Raw genomic sequence first — 23712 nt, forward strand, 5'->3', positions numbered from 1 at the left:
GGACCGCCCTAGGACCACCCCAGGCCGGCAGACTCTCCTCTGTTGACATGCATCTTCCCCATTTGGTCACCGCTGCGATTACCAACACACTAAAAAAAAAAAAATCACCCAAAGCAACAACAACAACAACTACTTAGAAAACAGTGGGGATCCTAAAAATACCTTGATAAACACTAAATTATTATCATATATATAAATGGAAATATAATTAGCTGCTCTCTCTTTCAGACCAAGTTCAAATCATCGTGAACCTTCTCATAAATGTATTCCAAATTCTCGCTACCTTTTGTATGAGGGTCATGGTGGCTTCTCAGCATGGCAAAAGTCTTTTTTCTTCGTTTTATCTCCATCACTGACGATAGCCTGGTGATGGTTGGCATTCTGGCCGCTGATGTTGTGATGAGTTTTTTACCGATCATTGTTGTGTGTAGTGTAGTTTAGTTTGAAGAGCGTTGTCGTTGCTAGAGAGAATCATATACCATGATTGGATTATATATATTATGGATACACTATATTGACCATGATCAGTGTCAGCAATTCCATTAATCCTTTTGTGAAGCAGTGGTGGGTGACACAGCAAGAGATCACTTGGAGGGGGAGCTGTGATCATGTGACGGAGTTTCTTTGTGCGGATCTTTTTTTTTTTTGTTGATGTTAGATGATGATCACCGCTGACCATGAGAACATTACTATAATACTATAATATTCCTACCAGTGTGAATATCCTGTTGGTAGCAACCTGAAGGATCTGTATCGCCATCGTCATATCCATATAATATATAGAATCGATAATAGTCTATATTTATATTCTGGGAGTGGCTCTCTTTTCTACACCCCCCTGAAGATCACTCTATCCCAACTTATCATATGCTTGGATCATGCTATGCTTTGTTTAGGTAACTTGGTAACTTTGATAGACACCGAAACACTGATCAATTCTATCTTCTTCAATCTATCATATATAAACCATAAAAGGTCCTGCAGTAAACTATAGCAATAACAAGTTTCTGTGTCATCACTAATCAACCATGCAAATAAGATACCCCGAAGACATCTTCACCATATCCTTTCCTTACGAGCTATTCGAATGGATAGTATACTGGTTCTTGGTCCATGAGATCGTAGTGATTTGCATACTATATTTCTTGTGGTTGCTCTACATCTCAATGGAGAATTCAAAGTTCTATTTTGGATGAACAAAAATAAAAAAAAAAAAAGCCAATCGATGGAATCAAGACTCTTCTATTATATAATGGATCAGATCAACCACTAGAATCGAGCTAAATCCTACAAACTATCATCAAATAATTTGCACCACCAATGATGGATCATTACCCTCTCCCTCAACGTATTGGTCCTTCCCCATGAACTCAAAAAAGTTCTGCTGATCGTTTATTATGGCTTTTTTTCAGCCTTGTTTTATATTTCTTTCCGCCTTTTTCTCTAACATTTTTAGTTGCAATGAATGATTAATGAAGTATTCATAGGAACTGCGTAATATTATTAATACATGACGGAGTGCGCTTTATAAAAATCCCGTTGATGAAAAAAAAAAAAATCCAAATCCAAAACTACCATAATTCGACCTTTGCTACAAGTCGCCAAGTTACTCCTCCTTTTTAATATATTCACTCAAAAATGTTGAGAAACTCCATCGCTAGAAATGTCACCTCCAGGCTCCTCCTGAGAAATGGTCAAACCTTGAGTAAAAATGTTGCAACTGGCTTGAAATTCACCCCGGTTAGATACAACAGTACTTTGAAATCAGAAGACCAAGTTAAACCAGTTTTCACTAGATTATCAGACGAAAATGATCCAGAAAGAAACCTTTTTTTCAAGTACACTTGGGGTACCTGGTTGAAAAACGACAAACAAGAAAAGGAAAAACGTTTCACCAGCTTCTCTATCGAGGGTTTGAACAAGGTTGTCCAAGGATTGTTTCAAGCCGAGCCAGTCGCTGATGGGACATTGCCAAAACCATTGAAAAATTCTGACAACACTGTTTCATTCACCCAAAACATTAAAGATTTGGTCGGGGATGTCAAAGAAGCCGATAAGCTTTTTGTCAAGACCATGTCCAGTATTCATGAGGGTAAACACAACAGGGTGTACAAGATCGAGTTGAGTAATGGAAAAGCACTCGTTTTGAGAGTTCCTTACAAGTTATTGACCGAATACGCCACCTCCAGACAAATTCAAAGTGAAGCAGCCACTCTTGATTTCGCAAGATACAAATTAGGCGTTAGAGTCCCAAAGGTTCTTAGTTATGGTATGCATTCTTTAAACCCCGTGAGAACTCCGTACATTTTGATGGAATATGTCGAAGGGGACTTGTTGATGAAGCAATGGGACCCTGCTGTGGAAACTTCTGATCCTTCTCACAGAGACACCTTGAACAAAGTCATCAAGCCATTGTCTAATTTCCAAAAGAAACTCTTGTCGGTAGAATTCAACCAATTTGGTTCGTTATATTTCACTGATGACGTCTCCCCTCAATTACAATTGAAAGGTGAACCATATGCCGGGGAAACTGATGACAACTTGAAAGGTAGATGGAGAATGGGATTGTCTATGGACAGAAACCTTTGGAGAAATAAAGAACAATTGCAACCATCCCAATTTAATCCTTTATTGGGTCCTATTGACAAATCTCAACCTGAAAAGATTATTCAAGACGCCGCTAATATGGAAATTGAAAACTTGAGATCTAGATTAGGTCTCACTGACGCCGATGCCTCTAATAAGGTCGAAGATCCAGAATTGTTGAAAAGAGAAATCAAGGTCTATGAAAAGCTTGCGCACATTGCTCCTTTCTTAATCGATGATAAATCCAATGCCATTCCAAAAGTTGAAGAATTATTCAAGCCACGCTTGGCCCACCCTGACATTGATCCAATGAACGTCATCCTGAGCAAGAATGGTGAATTGGTATTTTTGGACTTTGAAAATGTCACCGTTAAGCCATTTATTTACACCAAATCTCCAGACTTTGTCAACTACGACGGGTATAAGATTTATGACTTGGCAGACATTCCAGATTTTGAAAAATTGTCGGACCAAGAAAAGTATGAGTACTCATTGATGCAAAAGAGAAGCAGAAACCAACATTTGTGGGAATTTGCCTTGAACGAAAACAACAGGGAATTGATCTCTTCGGTTTCCCCATACATCAAGGAATTGAAATCACCATACACCGTCCTGCTTTTATCAAGAAATGATAAAGACTATCTTTTTATTGAAGAAGCACTCCTTAAACTCAAGCATAACTGGACTCCATACCTCGATAGTGGATTGGTCAAGGATGATGGGTCTAAGGAATATCCTGTCAAATGGTCAGAAGAAGATTTGAAGTCATTTGAAGCTGCTTTCACAGAATACCAAAAGGAATTGATGAACAGACCATTTGCCGCCACTCAAGGATGGGTGCCTCAAGACACTTTTGAAAAATTGTTAGGCCAAGGGTTCCTTGAAAAAGTTGATGATGAATACAAATTCAAGAAGGATTAGAGATTTTGGTGAACACTTAACCTCTCTCTTTTTTTTTCCCCCTCCACTTTTTCATATTTCCTGTAAATAGATAATAAATATTATAAATACTACTGTACGAAATAAGTGTAGTAATGGATGATGAACGATAATAACTTATTCCGGTAGACGTTGTATTGTACACTATTACGAATTCGTATTAGTACGTATACGTAGTAATTTATGTAACGATAGGCGATGAAATGCATGCATCAACACACCAGGGGGAAAAAAAATAACGACACACAGAAGGGGGACTAAATCAAAAAGTTGTCAAAATGTCAGCTTCCATCACTAATTGTGACATATGAACAGGAACAGCACACTTCTTCCACAATGTCTGATGAATCGGTAACTAAGGACCCACAAGAGGAAATCTTGAAAGTTGAATCGAAACAAAAGATATATTTCCGTTTTGTCACCTACTTGGCGTTCTTTTTGGTGATCTTTGGGGTCGGGTTGCCAACATGGCTTTCTACTACCAGTATTCCAAAAGAGTTGCTAATGGTGGACAAAATGGTGGAATATGAACACAATATCTACGATAATTTAAAGATCGCAGTTCCTGTATACGTCAACCTTCCTTTAGAATCGGCAGATGACTCCGTCATTGAACAAAGCCAGGCGTTTTTGAACAAATACCTTGATGAGCTTATTAGTAATGAATTGCCATTGCAATTCCGTTACGAAATCAACCTTATCAATAACCATAATGATAAAAATTTGGATGCGTACAAGCATTATATTGTTAATATTCAACGCCATCAAAACAACAACGATGGGGGATCGCTACATATCTCGCCGTACTCTAAGGAAATCACCATTTCCACTGGTGATGATTTGTTGGCCATTGACACCGCTGATTTTGTCGCAAAATCTCTAGTTCATGAGGTTTTCCGTTACGAATTAGAGCTATACTCTGGAAAAAGTAAGGACACCCAGATGGCGTTTGAAACGGGGGCAAATTACCACTTATCGTTCTTTTTATTGAATGGCGATGGTGATTACATCTCATGGGACTTCAAGGATTTCTACGACCAGTATCTTGGGGGATTCTTGGAATTGATCTCAACATTTGCCAACTTCACAGTCGATTCCCAAATCGAATATTATTCCACTTTGACCAATGTCCCAAGATTCAACGAGTCAGAAAACGCTTACTTATTATACGAAGGTGACACTTCGGTGTTTGTCAACCACGAAAAATGGAACCTTGACAACAACGTGTTGATCTCCTCTAGTAACGACAAGTCGTTGGCATTCTTGAACATGATCTTGTACGTCCCATCAAAAGAATTCCAGCCGCTCAAGGTTAAGGGATCCAAAACCAATAGTTTCATCACCCCACAATACGGGGGCATTCAGATATTGAACTTACGAACCGATGAAAAGTTCCAAAACGCCAGCGCCAATAATATCTTGACAGTTGAGGACTTACAGCCAATTTTTGAAATCTTCATCTCCCAAATTTTCACATTGTTGGGTTTGCCAAAACATCCTAAATCACCATACATCAGACTCGACTTCTTGACCAGGTACTTCATCATAAATAATTTGGTCAAATCAACCAATAACTTGGGGTCCTTGGTTCGTTTGATCAACAGCTTGCCATCAATCTCCATTCCAAATAATACTCAAAAACATGTCTTGAACTCTTTTGAATCAATCGACAGATCTATTGCCTACTTGAAAGAATTTAACTTAAAGGAAAGCTCCCAATCCGCTAACACTGCGTTAGTCGAGTCCAATTTAGCATTCTTTGAAAAAGAAATGGTTCAGCAGATATATTTCCCAGAAGAGCATAAATTTGCAGTTTATAGTCCTTTATTGGGTCCAATTGCCACAATTTTATTCCTTGGATTAGTTAGACTATCGCAGGATGTTAAAACTTTGAAGAAACATTACTGGAATAAGAAAGTTAAACTAAATTGATTAATTGACATAGCATGTCTATTTGACAAGAATATCACGACTCTTTGGCTACAAGCAGCATTTATATTAAATTTATTAACGTAGTTTCTAATAGTAATAATAATAATCAGATAGTAACTATCATTTATCTCCCGCCCGCCTTCAATAACTGAGGCCAAAGGGTTCGAAATTGCATTTCTAATCTTTCATTCGCCAATCCAGCAAATTGGAACGCCTTATCACACCAAGGCGAACCGTTAGTTAAATCTCCAAGTATAATCAAGCTGACACCAAAGTTCCAAAAAGAAGTTGCTAGCCACACAAGTTCTTGTTCAGGATAAGTTTTTTCCTTCATAGCAATGATTCTCGAGAAAATCAAATTTGCGATAGAAGCACATAAATCATTGTCACTTTCTAAAAAGTCACCAATTATGAACCTCCCCAATTTAGAAACAAAAGAAATGGAAATAGACTCTCTTTCAAATTCATGGTTGAGAATACTTTGTAGAATGTTCTTATATGTGCTCTTTGGGCAATTGCTGGTTTTCGTAATACTAACAAATGTTTCACCAATACCATACTCTTTATTTTCATATGCTTCCTATAATTGATATTAGTATGTATTCATTAGCAATATGAGAATAATGATATTTTAAAACGGCATACCTTAATAAGAGGGCACAAAACATCCCAGTTTCCACACAGCACTTCCATTTCATATTGAACTGATATCACCAGTGAAAAGCATGTTTTATAACTACTAGCATGTTCTGAATCACAAATTTCCAAAGGATATCCTCTCTTGGTTATAAACTCTTTTAGAAGGATTGACTTTCCGATGATTTTTTCCACCGTTATTTTATCAACGCTTTGGTCTTCCTCCCCTTTCTTATCTAATTTATATAGCTCATAGTCACACAAAAGTTCTAGCAACATTGTTTTCATCTGCCAAACTGCCAAATCTTCTTTATGGTTTAAATTATCGCATCTATTTAATAATAAAATTGTAAACTTCTGAGAAAAGTTAGCTAAACTTGATCCCTCCGCGAATAGTTTAGAGTCATAACAATATCTTGCAGTATTGAATAAGTTGCTACTCAACCACTCAATCTCGACAGCAGAATAAATTTCTATGGCTTTCTCAACATTTGAAGACGTCTGTGATTCCGTTCGTTTTTCATAGCCACAAACATAACCATAAGTTGCTTGAAGAAGGCTAGCTAAAAGCTTAAAGTAGCTTTTCTTTATATTAAGCTCATTAGTTTTCACAGATTCGCTCAAAATTAACTGTAAATTGCATCTGATAGCAACTGCAACTAATATTGAGTCCACTTCTCTTTCAGAATGCTTTATTAAAGCCATAAGCCCTTCAACAATAATTTCAACATTATTTTTAAACTCTGCAAGACAGGCTGCTAAAACAGTGCCAGAAAGATTTGAATCATCATCAGCAAGAAGCTTGATGCATTTTCTAAGAGACCCCTCATCTTCACGAGCTTTAAAAATTTGGAAAATCAAGTAGATAGTCAAAGGATTTTTTTGCTCCTTATCTGTCATTTTCTGATAAGTCTCAAAAGCGTGGTCATATTGATACAATTCCAAATAGCCTTTGATTAAACTTCGCTGGATTTTGCAAACATCTTCAAAATCATCCAAATTAGGGATAATCAATCTGTGGGATGCCAATCTTAACCATTCAATGGCATGCTCTGCACAGTGCTTCTTCAATTCCTTTTTACCAGTAGTCCAAAATAACACAATTGCCCCTAAACAAGCTTCCTTAGAAAGACCTTTAGTAAGCATCTTCTCAACAGAATTCATGAATCCTTGAAGATCTTTGGCTTTCGTACTCACCGAAACTTCGTACTCTTTGTTAATTGTAATCCAAATCCTAGTATTTACAGCCAACTCAAAGTTATCACTGTGCTCTTCTTGGTTTAGCTTATTGGTTATCAAGTAATCTAAACAATGAAGGGTATTCAAAACATCCGAATTCGAAAAGTCGTTGATAGTACTAAGCATAAAATCAAAGCAATTTTTCATGTCAACATTCATAATCATCTTCATCACAATTTGCTGGAATAATACTAGATCAATTGGTTTAGTTTTTTTCAACAAGTTAATTCCCAAGATGTAGGGCTCTGCTTTATCTGGGTATATCATCTCCAAAAATGAAATGCAGGATTCACATTTCATCAAAGATTCATTGTCACCCTTTCTCAAATAACATTCAACCAATAACATCAAAATGTTGAACTTGACAGTTTTATATATGGCTATCGGCTCATACTTTATTTCTAAACTTAAGAAATTGGCTGCTTTCTTCAAAAAATCAATTACTTGGTCTTCTAAATTATTATTGACAACTTTTCCAGCCTCGCCTTGGGTAGATTCTTTCACCGTATCATTCAATAAAACACAGGCATTGAAGATTTTCCTACAAAATTCAATGATGGATGACGGTTTTGAAATATTTGCCTTTTTTTCTAACTCACATCTTGAAAGATAGATGTTGGCCATTTTGAAATCCTGATCCTTGATTGCCTGTTGAGTGTTAGTATCTTAGAAACAGCACTGGAATGATCTAATTTAATGAGAATATATTCATACCATTTCAACATTTGTGAATAGTAAATCCAATCTTTGAGATTCTAATTCTGTCTTTTGAGGATCTGAATCATGTACTATTTTCTCGAGTGATGTCAAATACTTGTCAGCATATATTTGTGCCTTTCTGGCCAAAGTGAACTTATTTTCATCTTGAAAAGTATTAGTAGGCTCATAATAATTCATTGAAAAATATATATATGCAATAATAAAGAAACTTACCAACACAGTTAGAAAATACCTTAATCATACACTTTAGACACCTAAGTTTCCCATCCAAGGACTCTTTAAGATTCTGATGGATAGACAACAAAATTGAGCCCAAGAGTTTGACTTCACACATGAATTCTACTAAATCGGGATTGCAATCCTTTAAACATATGGTAGCAGCATTCCACAAATTTGACGCTGTTGAATGGTTTGTCAGTACTCACTGTTGTTGCCAAAAACTCATAATTGTGAATTAGACACTAGATATGCATGCTTACAGTTTGCTTCTATCGAGGAAATAAAAACATCATCCAAACCAGAAACATCCTCTTTCCCAATGGTCCTTTCCAAAGTTTCTGTTATTGGGAATAATATGGCCAATCCATTCACCAAGGGCGCTAAAGATTCCGTGGTTAACTTTTCTTTTGACTTAAAGATACTAATAATGTTTGAAGAGAGATCTAAAGATTAGTATAATCAAATCGTGTCTAGGGAGAAGGGGTCCTTTTACAAACCAATTAACTCTTTCAAAGTAGATTTAACTGCTGACATAATTACGCTTAGAATACAGCAAAAATTGAAGAAACTCAACTCAGTAAAGGATTAAAATTTTGATTCTTAGCGCTGTTGAAATTAACGGAATAATAATATGTGACTTAGCTCTCACACCACGCACGCATTATTGTACATAATTAGGAGGTTAACTAACTTCATACCGATAATAAGATGCAGAGCTGTAACATTTTTTAGAAAATTAGGAAAGAGAAATGGATTTGGGTATTTGACCAATTGCAGCGGTAATGGATAAATATATTCATCCACCAGTGTGGAAATCAGAGAGAGTTGAGAAGATGCAAAGGTCGGTCTAAACGCACGGCAGAAAAGGTTATATGCCGACCCGGACACTGTCCACCGCACCGGAGGAGCTAATGCGATGGCAAGACAAAGTACAAACACACACGATCCCGCTCCTCATCAAGGTCCACCTTGAAAGTACCGAAAATCAATAGGAATCATCCCACTTTCTTTCTCGTTATTTTGTTCTTATTAGTATTGACTGACGTAATAGTCATAAATTGTTTAAGATGGCAGCCATGTATGTACCCTATCTTCTCCCTGTGATATAATTTCGCTAGATACTAATACCATTCAAAAATAGACCTAGAAGTTTTAAGCTCTTAGAAGAGTTAGAAAAAGGTGAAAAAGGTTTAGGTTCTGAGTCATGTTCTTACGGATTGGCGGACAGTGATGATATCACTATGACCAACTGGAATGCCACTATCATTGGCCCACCTCATGTATGTATAATAACCATATCTTAGCCATTTTTAATAGGATACTAACTTTGAAATCATGCCAACAGTCTGCCCATGAAAATAGAATTTACAGTCTTTCCATTGAATGTGGTGAATCATACCCAGATAAGCCACCAACTGTTAGGTTTCTTTCAAAAATAAATTTACCATGCGTCGGCACAACAGGGGTGGTTGATCCTAAGAAATTAAAGATATTGAACTTGTGGAAGAGATCGTATTCTATGGAAGTTGTTTTGCTAGAATTACGAAAGTATGTAATTGTGTATTTTATTCAATTTTATGCTTTGAGGAATTTTACTAACACATTATTATCAGGGAAATGTCTGCGCCAGCAAATAGAAAGTTGTCACAACCACCTGAAGGGTCTGTTTATTGATTAACTATCAATGCTACTACTAATATTATTGATATTTATATTATGTTTACCATTCTTTCTTTCAGACTTTTATTTTTGTGCAATAATACATTCAACTATTTATCATTCCTTGTATTGTGAGCTTGTATTTTCACGTGTCTCTCATCAAAAATTTTAGTAATTCATTTTTATTCACAGAATGGAAACGCACAATAGGACAAAGAATAGAAACCGCAACCGTTATACATAGAAATGGCCCCTCCAGTACCTGTTATATCTAGAAGTGAAGCTGATAAGATTTTCAATAATTTGAAAACTAGGGATTGTAAATTAAAAGAAATCGCTCAATTTGAGTGTGCTTTTGCTAAGGATGGTGGTGTTATATGTCAACCCTTCACTCGATTGTTCAATGATTGTGAGGTTGAACACAGAGATAGAAGAACTAAGGAGAAATATTACAGAAGACAAATGTTTGAAATAACGACTCCTGAGGACAATAATCCTTTTAGGAAATTAGAGAAGCCCGAGATTGTGGAATTCATGCAGAGCGTCCAAATACTTCAATCACTAATGAGAGAAATGCAGTATCTAAAAGGCGATCATTAGAACAGAATTAATAAAATCTGGATAGAAGGGAATTAATAAACTCAGAAAATAAAACATATTTGACCAGATAAATGAATTTTGAATCTTTTCATTTGGGTAACCAAGAAGATGGATTGCTACAGAAAAAGAATGAAGAAATGTTAAAGAAAAAGGATATCTCAAGTATCATACTATAACAGACAAAATAAATAAAAGAAAAATAGAGGGACATGGGAAGGAATGCCATCTAGTCAATATATCAGTCACCCACACAAATTGTGAAGCATACTTTTAAGCCTTAGTTTTAGAATAAAATAGTATGCTGTTTGTGCAAAGAATTCAAAACATGAAATCTGTATCAATTTATCGAGAACTAGACATTTCATACCCTAATATCCATTCACTGCATTCGCGATGGCAACTTGAAAGACCTCATTGCGTTATTTAAATTTTTCAGGCGCCATATCACTTAACTAAAATCAATTTGGTGGAAATATCAGTGGCACGATATATAGCTTCTTACTGACTAAGAACAAAGATAATATTTTATGCAAATGTGTGATTCTTGGACTGCTCTTCGCTCATGCGCGCTTATTTCATGTCGCCCAGGAGTTATAAAGATGCTCATTGAGCTAAAATTGGAACATTTATATTCGCAATAGAGAATATGAATCTTCATCTGATCAATAGCGTAGTCATTTTTTTATTCCATCACTAAGAAGGATAATCTTTTTTTGGTCTTTGGTTTTAGAAATCACATCAAAATACACAAAATACACAAAATGGGTAATATTTCTCTGGGCGACCTATATACAGTATAATATATTGAGCCTCGTCATCTCATTAAAATTGGGCTCAGCTCTCAGTAATAGATGAATATTTAGACATGGTACCTTGAATTTATCGTTTATAACGTTACATATAGGAAGCTTGCTCAATCAATTGATCAACTTCCATTCTAGCATGAGCTAATTATTGTTACTGGGAAGAAGAGATTTTAGCGACCAAATTCAATAATAGGTCGCCATTGTTCAGTAACATTGAAGAGAATTTCAACACAAGACAGCTGTAGAATCATAGGCGGATATTGTTAAGACATATTTTCCAAAAATAGTATGTAGTGTTGTTGCTATCATACTATGACTTCCCATATACAACAGCTAAAAATTGGAATTAAGCGCACGCAGACAGCATTCTAATCGCAGAAAAGTGACACAAAAAATACTATCAGATGTGAATCAATGTAACGCCAAACAGCACCCATAGCAGTGTATTGTCTCAAGAGGATAGCCACATTAATATCCATAATAACCATCTACCAGCTTTTTATCTATAATAATTTATCCAGTACATTTATTTTGGTGCTTGGGCCTCTTTTGTTGTTTTATTGAGTAGTATATCATTTGCTAGGTATTCCAAAAACATTATCAATGAAAAGTCCAAACTATGAACTTGGACAAGTCTCAATATAATATTAATTCCTCAAAGGAATTTTATGGCTTTCTCGAGACATATCTTCTTTCATTGGATCAGAGCCCGAGTTTTGACCAGGCGAACTCCAATCTTGTTTTCTTTCTATCATTTGTTGCGCTATACATCGATACCCCATCAGATTCAAACAAAAATTCGTTCTCAATAATTTTATCTAGAAACCCTGAGCATATATTATACAGAACATCTAGAATTCTAGTCAAATCCAAATTGTTTTCCAACAACACAACGAAAACATTTCTCATATCCAAGTTACTATCGATGTTGAATTTGAATGTTCACCTTAGTAACATTAACTTGAAGCTTTTCCTTGGGTTTGTTTTTATAAATCTCATAAAAAAAGATGATGATGCCTTTGATTCATCCTACGAAGATGATAACTCTCGTAATGGAAGAAACGACGCTGAAGAACCAAAATTCAATATCAACGATATTAGAATGGACGAAGATGAAAACGGTAATAATATATCTAGCTTGAATGATTCGGTAATAGATATTTTGAAGAGCTACTCATCTTTTAAAATCTTTTTTAAAATATTATATTTCAACAACTTTATAAATATTTATCTGAAACCAAAGAAAAGTGTTAAAGAGAAGAAAGTGGTTGAAGCAGGAAAAAACGGTGAGAAAATTGGCAATGATAACCTAATAAATGAGAGCTTAATAGAATATGAAGACATCCTGGAACATTGCAAATTCATTGAAGAATATAACACATATATTAAAGGAAACAACAGAAATTTGGAAATTATCAATTATGATAAAAGCTTACAACTGGAGCTCGTCAATGATGAGGATTACTTTATAAAAATTTGCTACTCCCAAGAGAAAGCTTTGTTAAACCCGGACACTTCAAAAGACTTAGATAGAGCATTTGAGGCTCTCTCAGAATTCGACTTATCGAATCCGAAGAGTACTGATAATATTCTCCAGAAAATTATTGACAACGATTCGGAATTCAAAAGTATCATTTACCGAAGTAAGAAAATAATATTATCAAAAATTTACATGAAATTAATATCCAATTTTTTGAAATTTTTCTCTTTAACATTTGATGAAATCATGTGTGTTAGCAAAAACTTTGTGATTGACTTTCTTTTGAAGAATTTATCGATTTTTGAAGCTGATCTGGACCAAGAGGATCAAGAGGATCAACTTGGCGATGGCTTGCATCGTCGCGCCAGTGTCAACAAGCGTGGGAGTGTCAGATTCGATAACGGTATAGTTTTCAATGATAATCTTTCTAAAGATTTAATTCAATTTGGCAGCTACAAAAAGTTTTTGGTAAAGTCGAACAAATCAGAAATAAAGAATTTGAATGAACTCAAATTTGAATTGTTGTTGTTATTGAATGAACAATATATGGCTGTGACCCATCTACAAAAATCACTTCAGCAAAGATTTGAAAAAAACACCCTAGGAAAGCTATTGTACTACAAACATTTAAAACTAATACAAATTAAAACAGAAATCAATAGCATCTTGAACCAAAAATTGCAAATTAATGAGAATTTGCAAAAAACATTTGAAGCTCAATACGGAGAAGAGTTGAGTGCGGTTGAGAAGCTTCAAGCTGAGCAGGAGTTCAATCAAAAATATTACGGTGTTAACGAACAAGTTGAATATCTGGTTGATACCACTGACTTGTATGAGAAAGTCTCCTCACAATTTAAGGATGAGTTTGATAAATTAACAACTTTTGAGAATAATTTACAAAAATTGAAAGAATTATTTGAAACAAATGAGTTCTTTTCCACCGGAGATAAGGCAAGTGATCAAAGAAATTTACATGAGTTTCTAACTATTTTACGAAAAGACAATGCACAAGCTCAACTTGTATCTGCTGAGGATTTGAACTTGTATTTGAAACTTAAAAAGTCCGAAATATTTTTGATAATTGGCCCAAAACTTCAAAACAATGTTTTTGATTGTTTGATTGGTGCCCATTATTTTGACAAAAGTCAGAAAACTGGAAACAAAAGCGAAATTGATGGTCTGTTGGAATCAGCCTTAAGAATTTATGTGAACTTCGTTGGATTCCTAATTTACAGTTTCAATCGCCAAACTAACAATTGCAATAAGATATTGATTTTGAAGATGCTTTACTTAATTCTTAAGGAAATGAAGCGGAATCGTGAAATCCGTGAAGAGAAGAAAGCAGCAAATAGACGTCTGTCAATTTTCAACCCAGGTGATATGAATTTGGATATTGGCAAAGATCCACGTTCTTTGACTTCTCTGAATTCTGCAAATGGTACTAATTTCTGTGAATTTTATCTTAATGACTTGAAGGTGTTAGTTGATATTTTCATACGCGAACTATACAATCTTTCCCCAGAAACACAGCTTCCGGTGATAAATAATTACTTGAGGGTTTTTTTTCTATTGTTAGATATTACACCTTTAAATTATTTGAAATTTAATCTGAAATATAAACATGTTGGCAAAGATGATATGAATTTCAATTATGATAACGGCAGTGGGTATAAAAGAAAAGAGATTTTGGAATTGCTTGTGTATTTAAGCGATTACAATATTAACGAACTAGCAAAGAAGTGCTATGACAACGACGGGATCCCTCCCGATATTTTGGCGTCGGAAGATGAAAAACCCTCTTCTACACCTGAAACACAGTCTGAAGACTCCTTACTTACAAGAAAACTTGCAAGGAAATGCCTTTGTATTGGTTGGTTGGGCCTCAGTAGTTATATTGTCGATAAGGCATTCCAATTGTATGGCCTTGGTAATATAAATGACTCAAAATTCTCTCCTAACGCCATTTCAAGAACCTCTACCGCTTCATCATCATCATCATCAATTTTCAATAACACTCATGCTAACTCAGCCGACAGAATGACATTATCCAAGAAGCTATCAAATTTAAGAATAACCAACAATAATACTGGGGGAAGTACGAAATCTGCGGCTCATGGTGGAGTGGGGGTCACTAATAACGGGCAACCTGCTTATCAAAATACTGCTTCACCGATACTGTTATCACCAGCAAAAATAGAGAGCCCAAGTGGTTATGGAGTTGGCAGTCCAAATGAAGCATGCTTGAGCCCTTATTATAATAAACCAAATAGGGCCAGTCTTGGCGGCTCACTCAGCAACCCGGAAGTTAATATTAGTAGAAGAAACAATATTAGTGCTGATTTCAATACCACTAGAAATGATAGAGTTAGAAATGGTCTTCAGAAGGAATTTTATTCTCCAACTTTTCCTGATTCCAGTCACTCTCAGGTAAGTCTTCCTGTTAGCACTGCATCTTCTTCTTCTAGATCAACCAGAAAGAAGCCACCACCACCACCTCCCCCTTCTGCATCGCCCTCAAGGAGCTCAAGACCATCGCCTATAACTGAAGGAAAGAGGTTACCGCCGCCCCCACCACCTCCTTCGAGAAAGATGAGAGTCATAAAATCTGCGGTTGAATTATCGTATTCATAAACGGTTCTTTGCCTCATTTGAATTTCTTCTCCCCTTACCATTCATAATAAATCTTCTTTTTGTTCCTCGTTATCATTTGTATTATTACCATCACCATTTTCATGACTACTATTATTCCAAAGTTATCAAACTCCCTCAAATGTACAATATAATGCTCAAAATTTACGGTACCTAGAACACATCTTGATAAATAAGAAGCTTTTCTTTCCTGATGATATATATGAAAAAAAAAATAGTAATAATAATAAAATGTAGACAAAAGAAAAAAAAAATGAAAACAAGAACAAAAAGAAAAAAAAATTAATAGAAAAATATTTGGTAAATTAGAGACAATATTAAGCCACGAGACGCAAACTTGAGGCTGGAACACCAATCAATGAAATACCTGTAATTTTACAAACCTTACCCTTTTCAGAAGCTTGATATTCGGCACCAACAAGCGATTCCTTCACTGAGGCAGAACCCTTATATATAGGAGTTAAGGTGGAAGCACAGATGGTGAAATCGGCATACGGATCAAAGTTGGTTTCAATGGCATCACGAGCAATGGTATCGGCCTTGGCCTTGATCTTTTGGGCTTGCTCAGCTCTACTACCGGTGGATACAATCTTGAGGAACTCTCCGGCAAAATAAGAAGCGGTGGCATAATTTTTGTGCTTGAATGATTGGGTCATGGCGACTTGCAAAGCATTCATACGGTGGGCTGGTTTCAATTTAGCCTTGGTGAAGTAAGCTGCAAGCTCCAAGTTACGTTGGATGGCATCGGCAGGTAACGAACGACGCGCCAATTCGATAGAAAGCCCCAAAATGTATTCACGACACAAATGTAAGGCTTCCACACATTTAGCTTCGGCATCTTCATCAGGCACCGCTAACACGGAAACGGTGTAAATAACCTGGCGGAAGACTTCGATGGCATCTTCTAATTTATTGCTACGGAAAAGTCTAAACGCTTCCTGGAGACTAGCTTCCAAGGTATCGTAACCTGGAATATATGGTTTGAGTCTAGAAGCATCGTCTTCTTCTGGGTCGGCGCGGATGTACGACAAGACTGGAGGCAATCCATCATTACCTGCCAAATAAACCTTGTTGGCTTGGTAGACCTCCATGAATCTGGCACGTAATGGTTCAAAGTTGACAATACCAACTTGACGATGCAAAAGTTGAGCAGCAGAGTCGAATTGACCAGCGGCAACGTGAACAGCAGCATTAGATGGTGCATTCTTAACCCAGGTACCAGTTTCCGTTAAAGAAGCCTCAGTAATTTCAACATCCTCTTCAACATCACTGACCTCAAGGCCTTCATCATCCCAACCCATGTCATCTTCAGCTCCATCATCATCAAAGAAGTCCTCAGCTTCACCAAGACCCTTGGAAACATTAGCTTCATTATCATCATCATCAAATGGATCGGCAGCATCTTCCAATTGTAAATCTTCCAATTGACCCAACATAGCCTTTTCGAAGAAGGAAGGAGCTGACTCTTTGACTGGCCAGTTTCCTAACTTTCTTGTTGGTTTCAAAACTTCAATTGGCTCGGAAATGTCATCTGGCAATTCAATTTCATCAACATCGATACCAGCAGCTTCCAAAATCTGTTGAGCAAATTCGCCCAACCCGTTGGAGTGCGCAAGTGCATAAGCCAATGGCAAGTTGCCAGCTTGTGAAAAGACAGCGGCACGTTTTTCTGTACTATTCAAATACACAGAGTTTTGAATCAATGAAGAAATATCAGTACGGTGTTCAGCAATGGTTTGCATTTTACGCAAACGCTCAAAATCACCATTGATAAGATAGAAAAATGATAATTTTTCAAGTTGTTTTTGATCTTGGTAAACGAGCTCAACAATTTGGGTATTACCTTGTTTGAGGGCTTCTTCACCAAGAGCCTTCCAAGCAGCAGGCAACTTCAATTTTTGAGCTTCGGCAAGAGCAGCTTGTAAATCACCACTTTCAAGGGCCAACTCAAAACGGGTTTCTGGATCTTCAACAAACTGTAAAGCAATTTCTGGATAACCCTTCTTTTGCAAGTAAGCAATGATATTTTGGCCCACAAGAGTGGAGTTCTTGATGATACGCAAGACTTCATTGAAGTTCTTGTTGACAAGAGCTTTCTTGAAACGGTATTCAGTTGGATCAATCTTAATGGTTTCAACCTTACCACTTCTTGTCAAGCAGAAAACGTTCTTACCTTGGACCTTAACAACGTAAACAGTGTTTGGCAAAGTCTTGATGATACCATTATCGCCATTCAACAAGGTATATTTGATATGGTTTAAAGTGGAGTAGAGCAAAACCCCAGTCTCGTCCCAAGCGGCACTCTTGATACGAATGGTTTCATGCATCGATGTAATCAATTCTAATCTCTTGTTGACGATAGTGATAGTATGTTTGGATAAAAGGGCAAGATATTCGCCATCGTGGGACCAAGTAACGTATTTGACGCTGCTAACTTGGAATTCAGCAACAACCTTTTTTTGTTGAACATCAAATTGAACAATAGAATTCTGCTTCAATAATAACACATGACCTGGGCCAGCATAAAGAAGATCTTTAATTGGATCCTCAAGCTTGATAGATTTGGTAACTGAGTTATTCAAATCCTTGACATTCAACATACCAGTTTCTTTACTGTAAGTGACAAATCTATTTCTGGCAATGAAAATCGCAAAATCGGCAGCATCTTGACGAATATCCAAAGGTTCAATAGCTCCACTAGCATCCTTTGGTAATTGAATCAAAGCATACATTGGGGAGTCTTCTGGACCGGTCGTAACGATGATAGAGTGTTCGGATGGATTATAGGACAAGGATCTCAACATAGTCCATGGCTTACCAATCTTTTTAAGACTCAAAACTGGTAATGAATCCTGTTTGGTGTCAAAATTATATGTTTGAACCTGTCTTTCATTATTGACAAAAAATAATTGATTTTGAAATAATGTACTTGGTGGTCTTTCACGCTCTAATTTGAAAACCATTACACCAGAATCATGAGCGGCGGCGAATAGATTGATCTGCGGATGAGCAGCAATTAACCAGAAACGGTCGTTTTCTCTGGTATATTGTTTGATCGAAGTTCTTTTATTTAAATCCCAGGTACGGATAGTTTTATCTTCAGACACGGAAATAATAAGGTCTTGTGTTGGATGAAATAATACCGCAAGCACATTATTAGTATGACCTCTGCAGGTATCAACTTCCCAAGCCTTAGTTTCACTCATACGCCATAACTTGACCACTCTGTCATCACCACCAGACACAATCAATGGCAATGTTGGATGAAAAGAGGCCCAATTGACACCTCTATCGTGACCTTCCAACACAAACTTCACAACCGCATCAGTGTTACCAAAGATATCTTGTTGAGGCATATTTTGTCTTGATAATTGGTCTTCGAAGGATCTAGTGGCAGCTTGGGCACCAGATGGAGCAGAGTGTTTTTTGCGCAACCCGCTAATATCCCAAACACGAACAGTTTGATCCAATGAGGAAGACACAATCAAATCTTGGGTAGGATGGAATTCAGCACTCATAACGTAATGGTTGTGGCCAGTCAAGCACGCAATTTCTTGACGGTTTTGCCAGTTCCAAATACGGATGGTTTGATCATCAGAAGTTGAAAGAATCCATGGTAATTCATTATGGAAAGAAACAGTACGCACGTAATCAAGATGACCAGAAAGGGTAAAGATACACTTACGGGTGATTGTGGACCAAACCTTGATAGTATAATCATCACCACCGGACACGAAAAGTGGTTGGGTTGGATGGAAATTGACACTACGGACGGGGCCGTCATGTTCTTCAAAACGATCAATTAAAGTACCCATACGATAATCCCACAATTGTATGGTAGAAGAATGAAGAGAGACAAGCACCCAAGGTCTGGTTGGGTGGAATGCCACACCTTTTGCCCTCGATGAGGACTTGGATTCGAACTGAAAGATGATTCGTTAGTATGATTTCAATTCGCGGATAGCTTGAAAGCCAAATACCCATGATCCGATTGACCATTGTCGTATGACGCGATAATATCCGCACAATTGCAGCAAACATACCTTAGTGAGCATCTTCATTTTGAATGGGACGATCCTGTTAGTTCGTTATGTGGTGTTACAGTGATCTACCAAACAAATAATGTTTTTCACTTTGGGCAGAAATCGGGTTCGTGGCCAGTATTATAAGACGGGTAACACTGTATAAAGCCTGACGATTTTTCACCAACATGCATCGTTTTCACCACCGATTACTGACTACTATTAGCATCACTATTATTTCTATTATATTATATTGTCATTATTATTACCGAATAAAGTACAGAATACTGTTTAGTTTATGAAAACACGCAAAAAAATTGGTGAAAGCAAGAAAAACGTAAATTGTAAAAGATAAATGAGGAGAAAAAAAAAATTCTTCGATGTTCTAAGAAGAAAAATCCAGTAATTATAACATGTCATAATCACATCAAAACCATGGTGGCAATAACAACAGCTGCAAGCGAAATAACATTAAAGAGGTTACTTGCGTCCACTCTCACGCTCGCCAAATTCGACACATTGAAAGCAGAAGAAGTGCTACTCGCGAATTGAATAAACCCTGAGCCAGTGTAGGTATAAGTAGTACCATCGTTATTGCTATCCGCCTCACCATCATCACCATCAGCATGTCCACCGGTACCCAAACCTGTAGGGGTGGAACCATCAGATGATTTTGTAAGTGTTATATTACTGGTGTTCCCACTATTCTGAGGATTGAAACCTGTGGCATTAGTAGAGCCAATCCAGGTCTTATCGTCAGTGATTTCCACGTCACTTTGATTACCGGTAGTACCGGTATAAATGTATGCGTTAGTACCGGATTGCTTAGTTCCAGAAGGTGGATCGTAACAGGTGATATTTGCAGAATCGATGAAAGCATAATAGTAACCAGGATCAGTTAAATCAGGAGCCGACCAATCAATGGCACCACCAGCCCAGTCAACCGTACCGATATCTTTAGAGGCACCACCGGCCCATAAAGAAATTTGGATTCTGGATGGGGTTTGTGGATAATAGTAAGATTGGGAGGTTGCATTCCACGTTTCATTTTTGTAGAGAGTACGTCCGACTTCTCCATTAACGATCCACTGAAGACGGTCTTCAGTCCAATCAATCCCCAAAACGTGGTAGTTGTCAAATGTTGAATCGGTGGTAGTAATGTTTTTAGAGTGAGTCCAGTTAAGAATACCCTGATAATAGTAATTGGTTTGCCACTTGTAAAGATCTACTCCAACGTTTTCGTAATCAACTTCATCCTGAACATTGGAGAAAAGAATGAAAGCAGTAACAACCCCGGCCAAGTGCGATGATTTGATTCTGGCATCGATGTGACCATACCAAATAAATCTTGTCGAAGAAACAACGGTAGATGATGCTGATTCGGTCATGGCTAAGATAATGGAGTCATCGTACTCAAGAATGGTACCTTGATAAGTCCAGTCTGATTGCAGAGCATCACCGTAGTAGTCGTCTTCCGAAAGGAATTGGTTTGTTTTTGTGAAAGAAGTATTGGAGTTCTTGCATATTGGTTGTGGCATGCACGCCAGCATATTGTAAGACCAAAGTGGATTACAACCAGCAAGGCAGAAAGAGCCAACCCCACATAGCCCGTACTGATCACAACATGGAGTATCGATAGGACACGGATTTGTGGCGTTACAAGAAATGGCAGCACTGCTCACTTTAAGAACACTGGCCACCAATAGTACCAACGATAGAATATGCATGGGATCTGTTGTTGATTATTGAGGGACCTTGAGACACTAGCAGACCTATGGATAAGATAAAGTCAGATACTTCTTTCTTCTTTTTCTATCTTGCGGTAAGAAAATAATATAGACAACCCAGGTTTATTTAATTATACACCTCAATAAAATTCTCACACTAGCCTGACACATGTGCCACTCAACACAAAAAATTCTCTGCAGAAATAAAACAAGAAAAGAAAAAAGAAAAATCTATCTGCACGTGAGAGACACAACACAATAAGAAACACAGATATATATATATGTATATGTATATGTATATAATAGTATATCATTTCCACTGCTTTTTCACGATAAAATGTCCGGAATATTTAATTAGTATAGTCATCAAGGTTTTTCATGTATAAATAGTAGAATGCAACAAGATTCAAATGGCCCTCGATCCACGCAAACTCATTCGCACCATGGATCCCATTGAGACTCATGCCGTTTTTCATTATGACTTCTGGGAAATAACGGATAATGTTATCGGTCAAGTTCCAATAGTGTTTACTATCGGTATTAGCTGTCATCACTGCCGGGACCGGAATGAAACCTTGAGGTTGATGCTCTGCCACAACCTCCGGGTATGCAAGGTCTTCATACAAGAACCTCAAAGATCCAGTATAAACTTCCCAAACAGAGCCCTTTGTGGATGTGATTGGAGCTGGCTCAAGAGATCTAAGTGGGACAGAATAGTTGAAGTATCCATTTGGTGTGAAAGGACGGATAATTTCCTCGTCAACAATGAGACCCAAATCAAAGAGATCGGCACTGGTTATAAGGTTATCCACAAATTTGGCCCTAGTCTCTGCCACTGAAGAGTCCACGGCAATTCTTGAGTTAATATTAATGGCCACTGATTCAGGTAAAGCGTTGGCTTTGATTCCCCCATTGAAAATGGTGGCAGCTTGAGAAGTACTGATGGTATACTTCATAAATACATCACCCATAAGTGAGTCGACAATTGCTTTATTGAAAGTAGCATCTTCTGCCGCCTTGCCAATGGCAAATTTCCTCATTGGCGAAATCGAAGTAGAGTATTCTGCATAGCATTGAAGGAGCTCCATAAGTGGATTGATACTAGTCAATGATGGCTCGAACGGAGTTTCATCGACGAGACCAACAAATTGCGACATAATGCCTATAGCGGTATGTTTTCCAGGGGGGTTTGAGGCGTGGCCACCAGGAGTTTGTAGAGTTATTTTTGAGTCCAAATAGCCCTTTTCAGCGGTACAAATTGGAATCAAGTATGTACCGTCCTGTTCTAGAATCCCACGGGAACCTTCATCAAAGATTGCATATATCGAATTATCACCGTACCTTTCAGTTAAAAATTTTCCAATATGAGCCGCACCATGGGTGCCTTCGACTTCTTCATCGAAACCAAATGCCAAAATGATGGTTCGGGAAGGTACAAATCCTGTTTCAATCAAAAGCTCCACTGATTCCATTTGACCAATAAGCAAATCTTTACAATCGGAAGCACCACGGCCCCAAATTTTTTCTCCGTCAAAGTGACCAGAATATGGAGGATACTTCCAGTCCTTAACGGTGTGTTCTTCCACAGGAACAACATCTTGATGGGCGGTTAAAACCACAGGCTTAAGGGATGGGTCAGTACCTTGCCAGGTAAAGACAAGGCCGTGGGTGTTGACAAGTTCCTTTGTGAGAGTTTTATGGATATGAGGAAACGTTTTTTCAAGGTAATTATGGAACTCAGTGAAAGGGGCAAAAGATGGATCATCCATGTTGGTGATGAACTTTGTATTATCAGTGACTTCGGTGACGATTTGTACCGCCTTTGACAACTTCATGGCGGACTGGTTTCTAAACAAGGGATCGTGAAGGATTTTGTCAAGGATTTCATTTGAAACACCGTCAAAATCCTTTGGAGAGATTTTGGTAGCAATTGGACATTTCAATTCGGCTATTTCTTGAGTTAAAAGGGTTGTAGAATAATAGCTGAAAGCCATGTAGAGCTTTGAGGAAATATTAGATGGGATGTAGACCGTGGCCAAACATAGCAAGCCGACAACCAAAGATAAAATCAACGATTTCGACGCCATATTTGTTGTAGAGGTTTCTGTTTGACAGGTTGCACAGACGCACTCACGGAATCAATGGCAAACAGTATGAGATATATATGTATATATATATGATATATACACCCAGCAACGCTTGCTATTTTTTTGAGTCAGCAGGAAACAGTATGCGGACAGTTGCCGCGGATGCAAACGTGATCATCAAGAGCTAACTAACATTGTGGAGAGGTATGTGTAGAGTTAGTCGGTAGTAAGGCATGGTAAACAATCGAGGTTTCCTAACAAATGGGGGTCAATCAGGAGTTGTTGTTAGGCCCACTTTCTTTGGGATAATGGGCGTATGGTTGAGTAGAAATGGAAGGGTGTCTGCTCATACAGCTAGCGGCCCTTCTTCAGCACCGCTAAAGAAAGAGGATAGAAGGAAACATCAAATAA

General features: G+C 37.4%; 10 protein-coding genes across 10 annotated transcripts; 5 read left to right on the forward strand and 5 right to left on the reverse strand. All coding sequences in view use genetic code 12, as the record gives it.

Moving 5' to 3' along the window:
* Positions 1 to 224: 224 nt before the first annotated feature.
* DASC09_006690 (uncharacterized protein) lies at positions 225 to 419 on the reverse strand (the record flags this gene model as incomplete). The annotated part of the gene is made up of 1 exon (XM_064994272.1): positions 225 to 419. The coding sequence occupies one exon, from the start codon at positions 417 to 419 to the stop codon at positions 225 to 227; it is 195 nt and encodes a 64-aa protein (XP_064850344.1).
* Positions 420 to 1638: 1219 nt separating this feature from the next.
* Positions 1639 to 3507, forward strand: AIM9 (Aim9p; the record flags this gene model as incomplete). Its single annotated transcript, XM_064994273.1, has 1 exon — positions 1639 to 3507. One exon carries the CDS (start codon positions 1639 to 1641, stop codon positions 3505 to 3507), a length of 1869 nt encoding a protein of 622 aa, XP_064850345.1.
* A 354-nt stretch (positions 3508 to 3861) lies between these two features.
* Positions 3862 to 5457, forward strand: DASC09_006710 (GPI-anchor transamidase GPI17; the record flags this gene model as incomplete). Its single annotated transcript, XM_064994274.1, has 1 exon — positions 3862 to 5457. One exon carries the CDS (start codon positions 3862 to 3864, stop codon positions 5455 to 5457), a length of 1596 nt encoding a protein of 531 aa, XP_064850346.1.
* Positions 5458 to 5581: 124 nt separating this feature from the next.
* On the reverse strand, positions 5582 to 8805 carry SPO22 (Spo22p; the record flags this gene model as incomplete). The annotated part of the gene is made up of 6 exons (XM_064994275.1): positions 5582 to 6033; positions 6195 to 7980; positions 8047 to 8195; positions 8266 to 8451; positions 8532 to 8692; positions 8777 to 8805. 6 exons carry the CDS (start codon positions 8803 to 8805, stop codon positions 5582 to 5584), a joined length of 2763 nt encoding a protein of 920 aa, XP_064850347.1.
* Positions 8806 to 9338: 533 nt separating this feature from the next.
* MMS2 (E2 ubiquitin-conjugating protein MMS2) lies at positions 9339 to 9945 on the forward strand (the record flags this gene model as incomplete). Its single annotated transcript, XM_064994276.1, has 4 exons — positions 9339 to 9349; positions 9413 to 9551; positions 9617 to 9819; positions 9885 to 9945. The coding sequence occupies 4 exons, from the start codon at positions 9339 to 9341 to the stop codon at positions 9943 to 9945; spliced, it is 414 nt and encodes a 137-aa protein (XP_064850348.1).
* A 231-nt stretch (positions 9946 to 10176) lies between these two features.
* Positions 10177 to 10530, forward strand: SOM1 (Som1p; the record flags this gene model as incomplete). The annotated part of the gene is made up of 1 exon (XM_064994277.1): positions 10177 to 10530. One exon carries the CDS (start codon positions 10177 to 10179, stop codon positions 10528 to 10530), a length of 354 nt encoding a protein of 117 aa, XP_064850349.1.
* Positions 10531 to 11955: 1425 nt separating this feature from the next.
* Positions 11956 to 15447, forward strand: DASC09_006750 (uncharacterized protein; the record flags this gene model as incomplete). The annotated part of the gene is made up of 1 exon (XM_064994278.1): positions 11956 to 15447. One exon carries the CDS (start codon positions 11956 to 11958, stop codon positions 15445 to 15447), a length of 3492 nt encoding a protein of 1163 aa, XP_064850350.1.
* A 335-nt stretch (positions 15448 to 15782) lies between these two features.
* Positions 15783 to 19526, reverse strand: COP1 (coatomer subunit alpha; the record flags this gene model as incomplete). The annotated part of the gene is made up of 2 exons (XM_064994279.1): positions 15783 to 19388; positions 19509 to 19526. The coding sequence occupies 2 exons, from the start codon at positions 19524 to 19526 to the stop codon at positions 15783 to 15785; spliced, it is 3624 nt and encodes a 1207-aa protein (XP_064850351.1).
* A 383-nt stretch (positions 19527 to 19909) lies between these two features.
* UTR2 (chitin transglycosylase UTR2) lies at positions 19910 to 21214 on the reverse strand (the record flags this gene model as incomplete). The annotated part of the gene is made up of 1 exon (XM_064994280.1): positions 19910 to 21214. The coding sequence occupies one exon, from the start codon at positions 21212 to 21214 to the stop codon at positions 19910 to 19912; it is 1305 nt and encodes a 434-aa protein (XP_064850352.1).
* Positions 21215 to 21564: 350 nt separating this feature from the next.
* On the reverse strand, positions 21565 to 23301 carry DASC09_006780 (M20 family metallopeptidase; the record flags this gene model as incomplete). Its single annotated transcript, XM_064994281.1, has 1 exon — positions 21565 to 23301. The coding sequence occupies one exon, from the start codon at positions 23299 to 23301 to the stop codon at positions 21565 to 21567; it is 1737 nt and encodes a 578-aa protein (XP_064850353.1).
* Between the last annotated feature and the right edge of the window lie 411 nt (positions 23302 to 23712).

This window comes from Saccharomycopsis crataegensis (assembly GCF_037102585.1).
Source record: "Saccharomycopsis crataegensis DNA, jcf7180000000072, whole genome shotgun sequence".
Lineage (NCBI taxonomy): Eukaryota > Fungi > Ascomycota > Saccharomycetes > Ascoideales > Saccharomycopsidaceae > Saccharomycopsis > Saccharomycopsis crataegensis.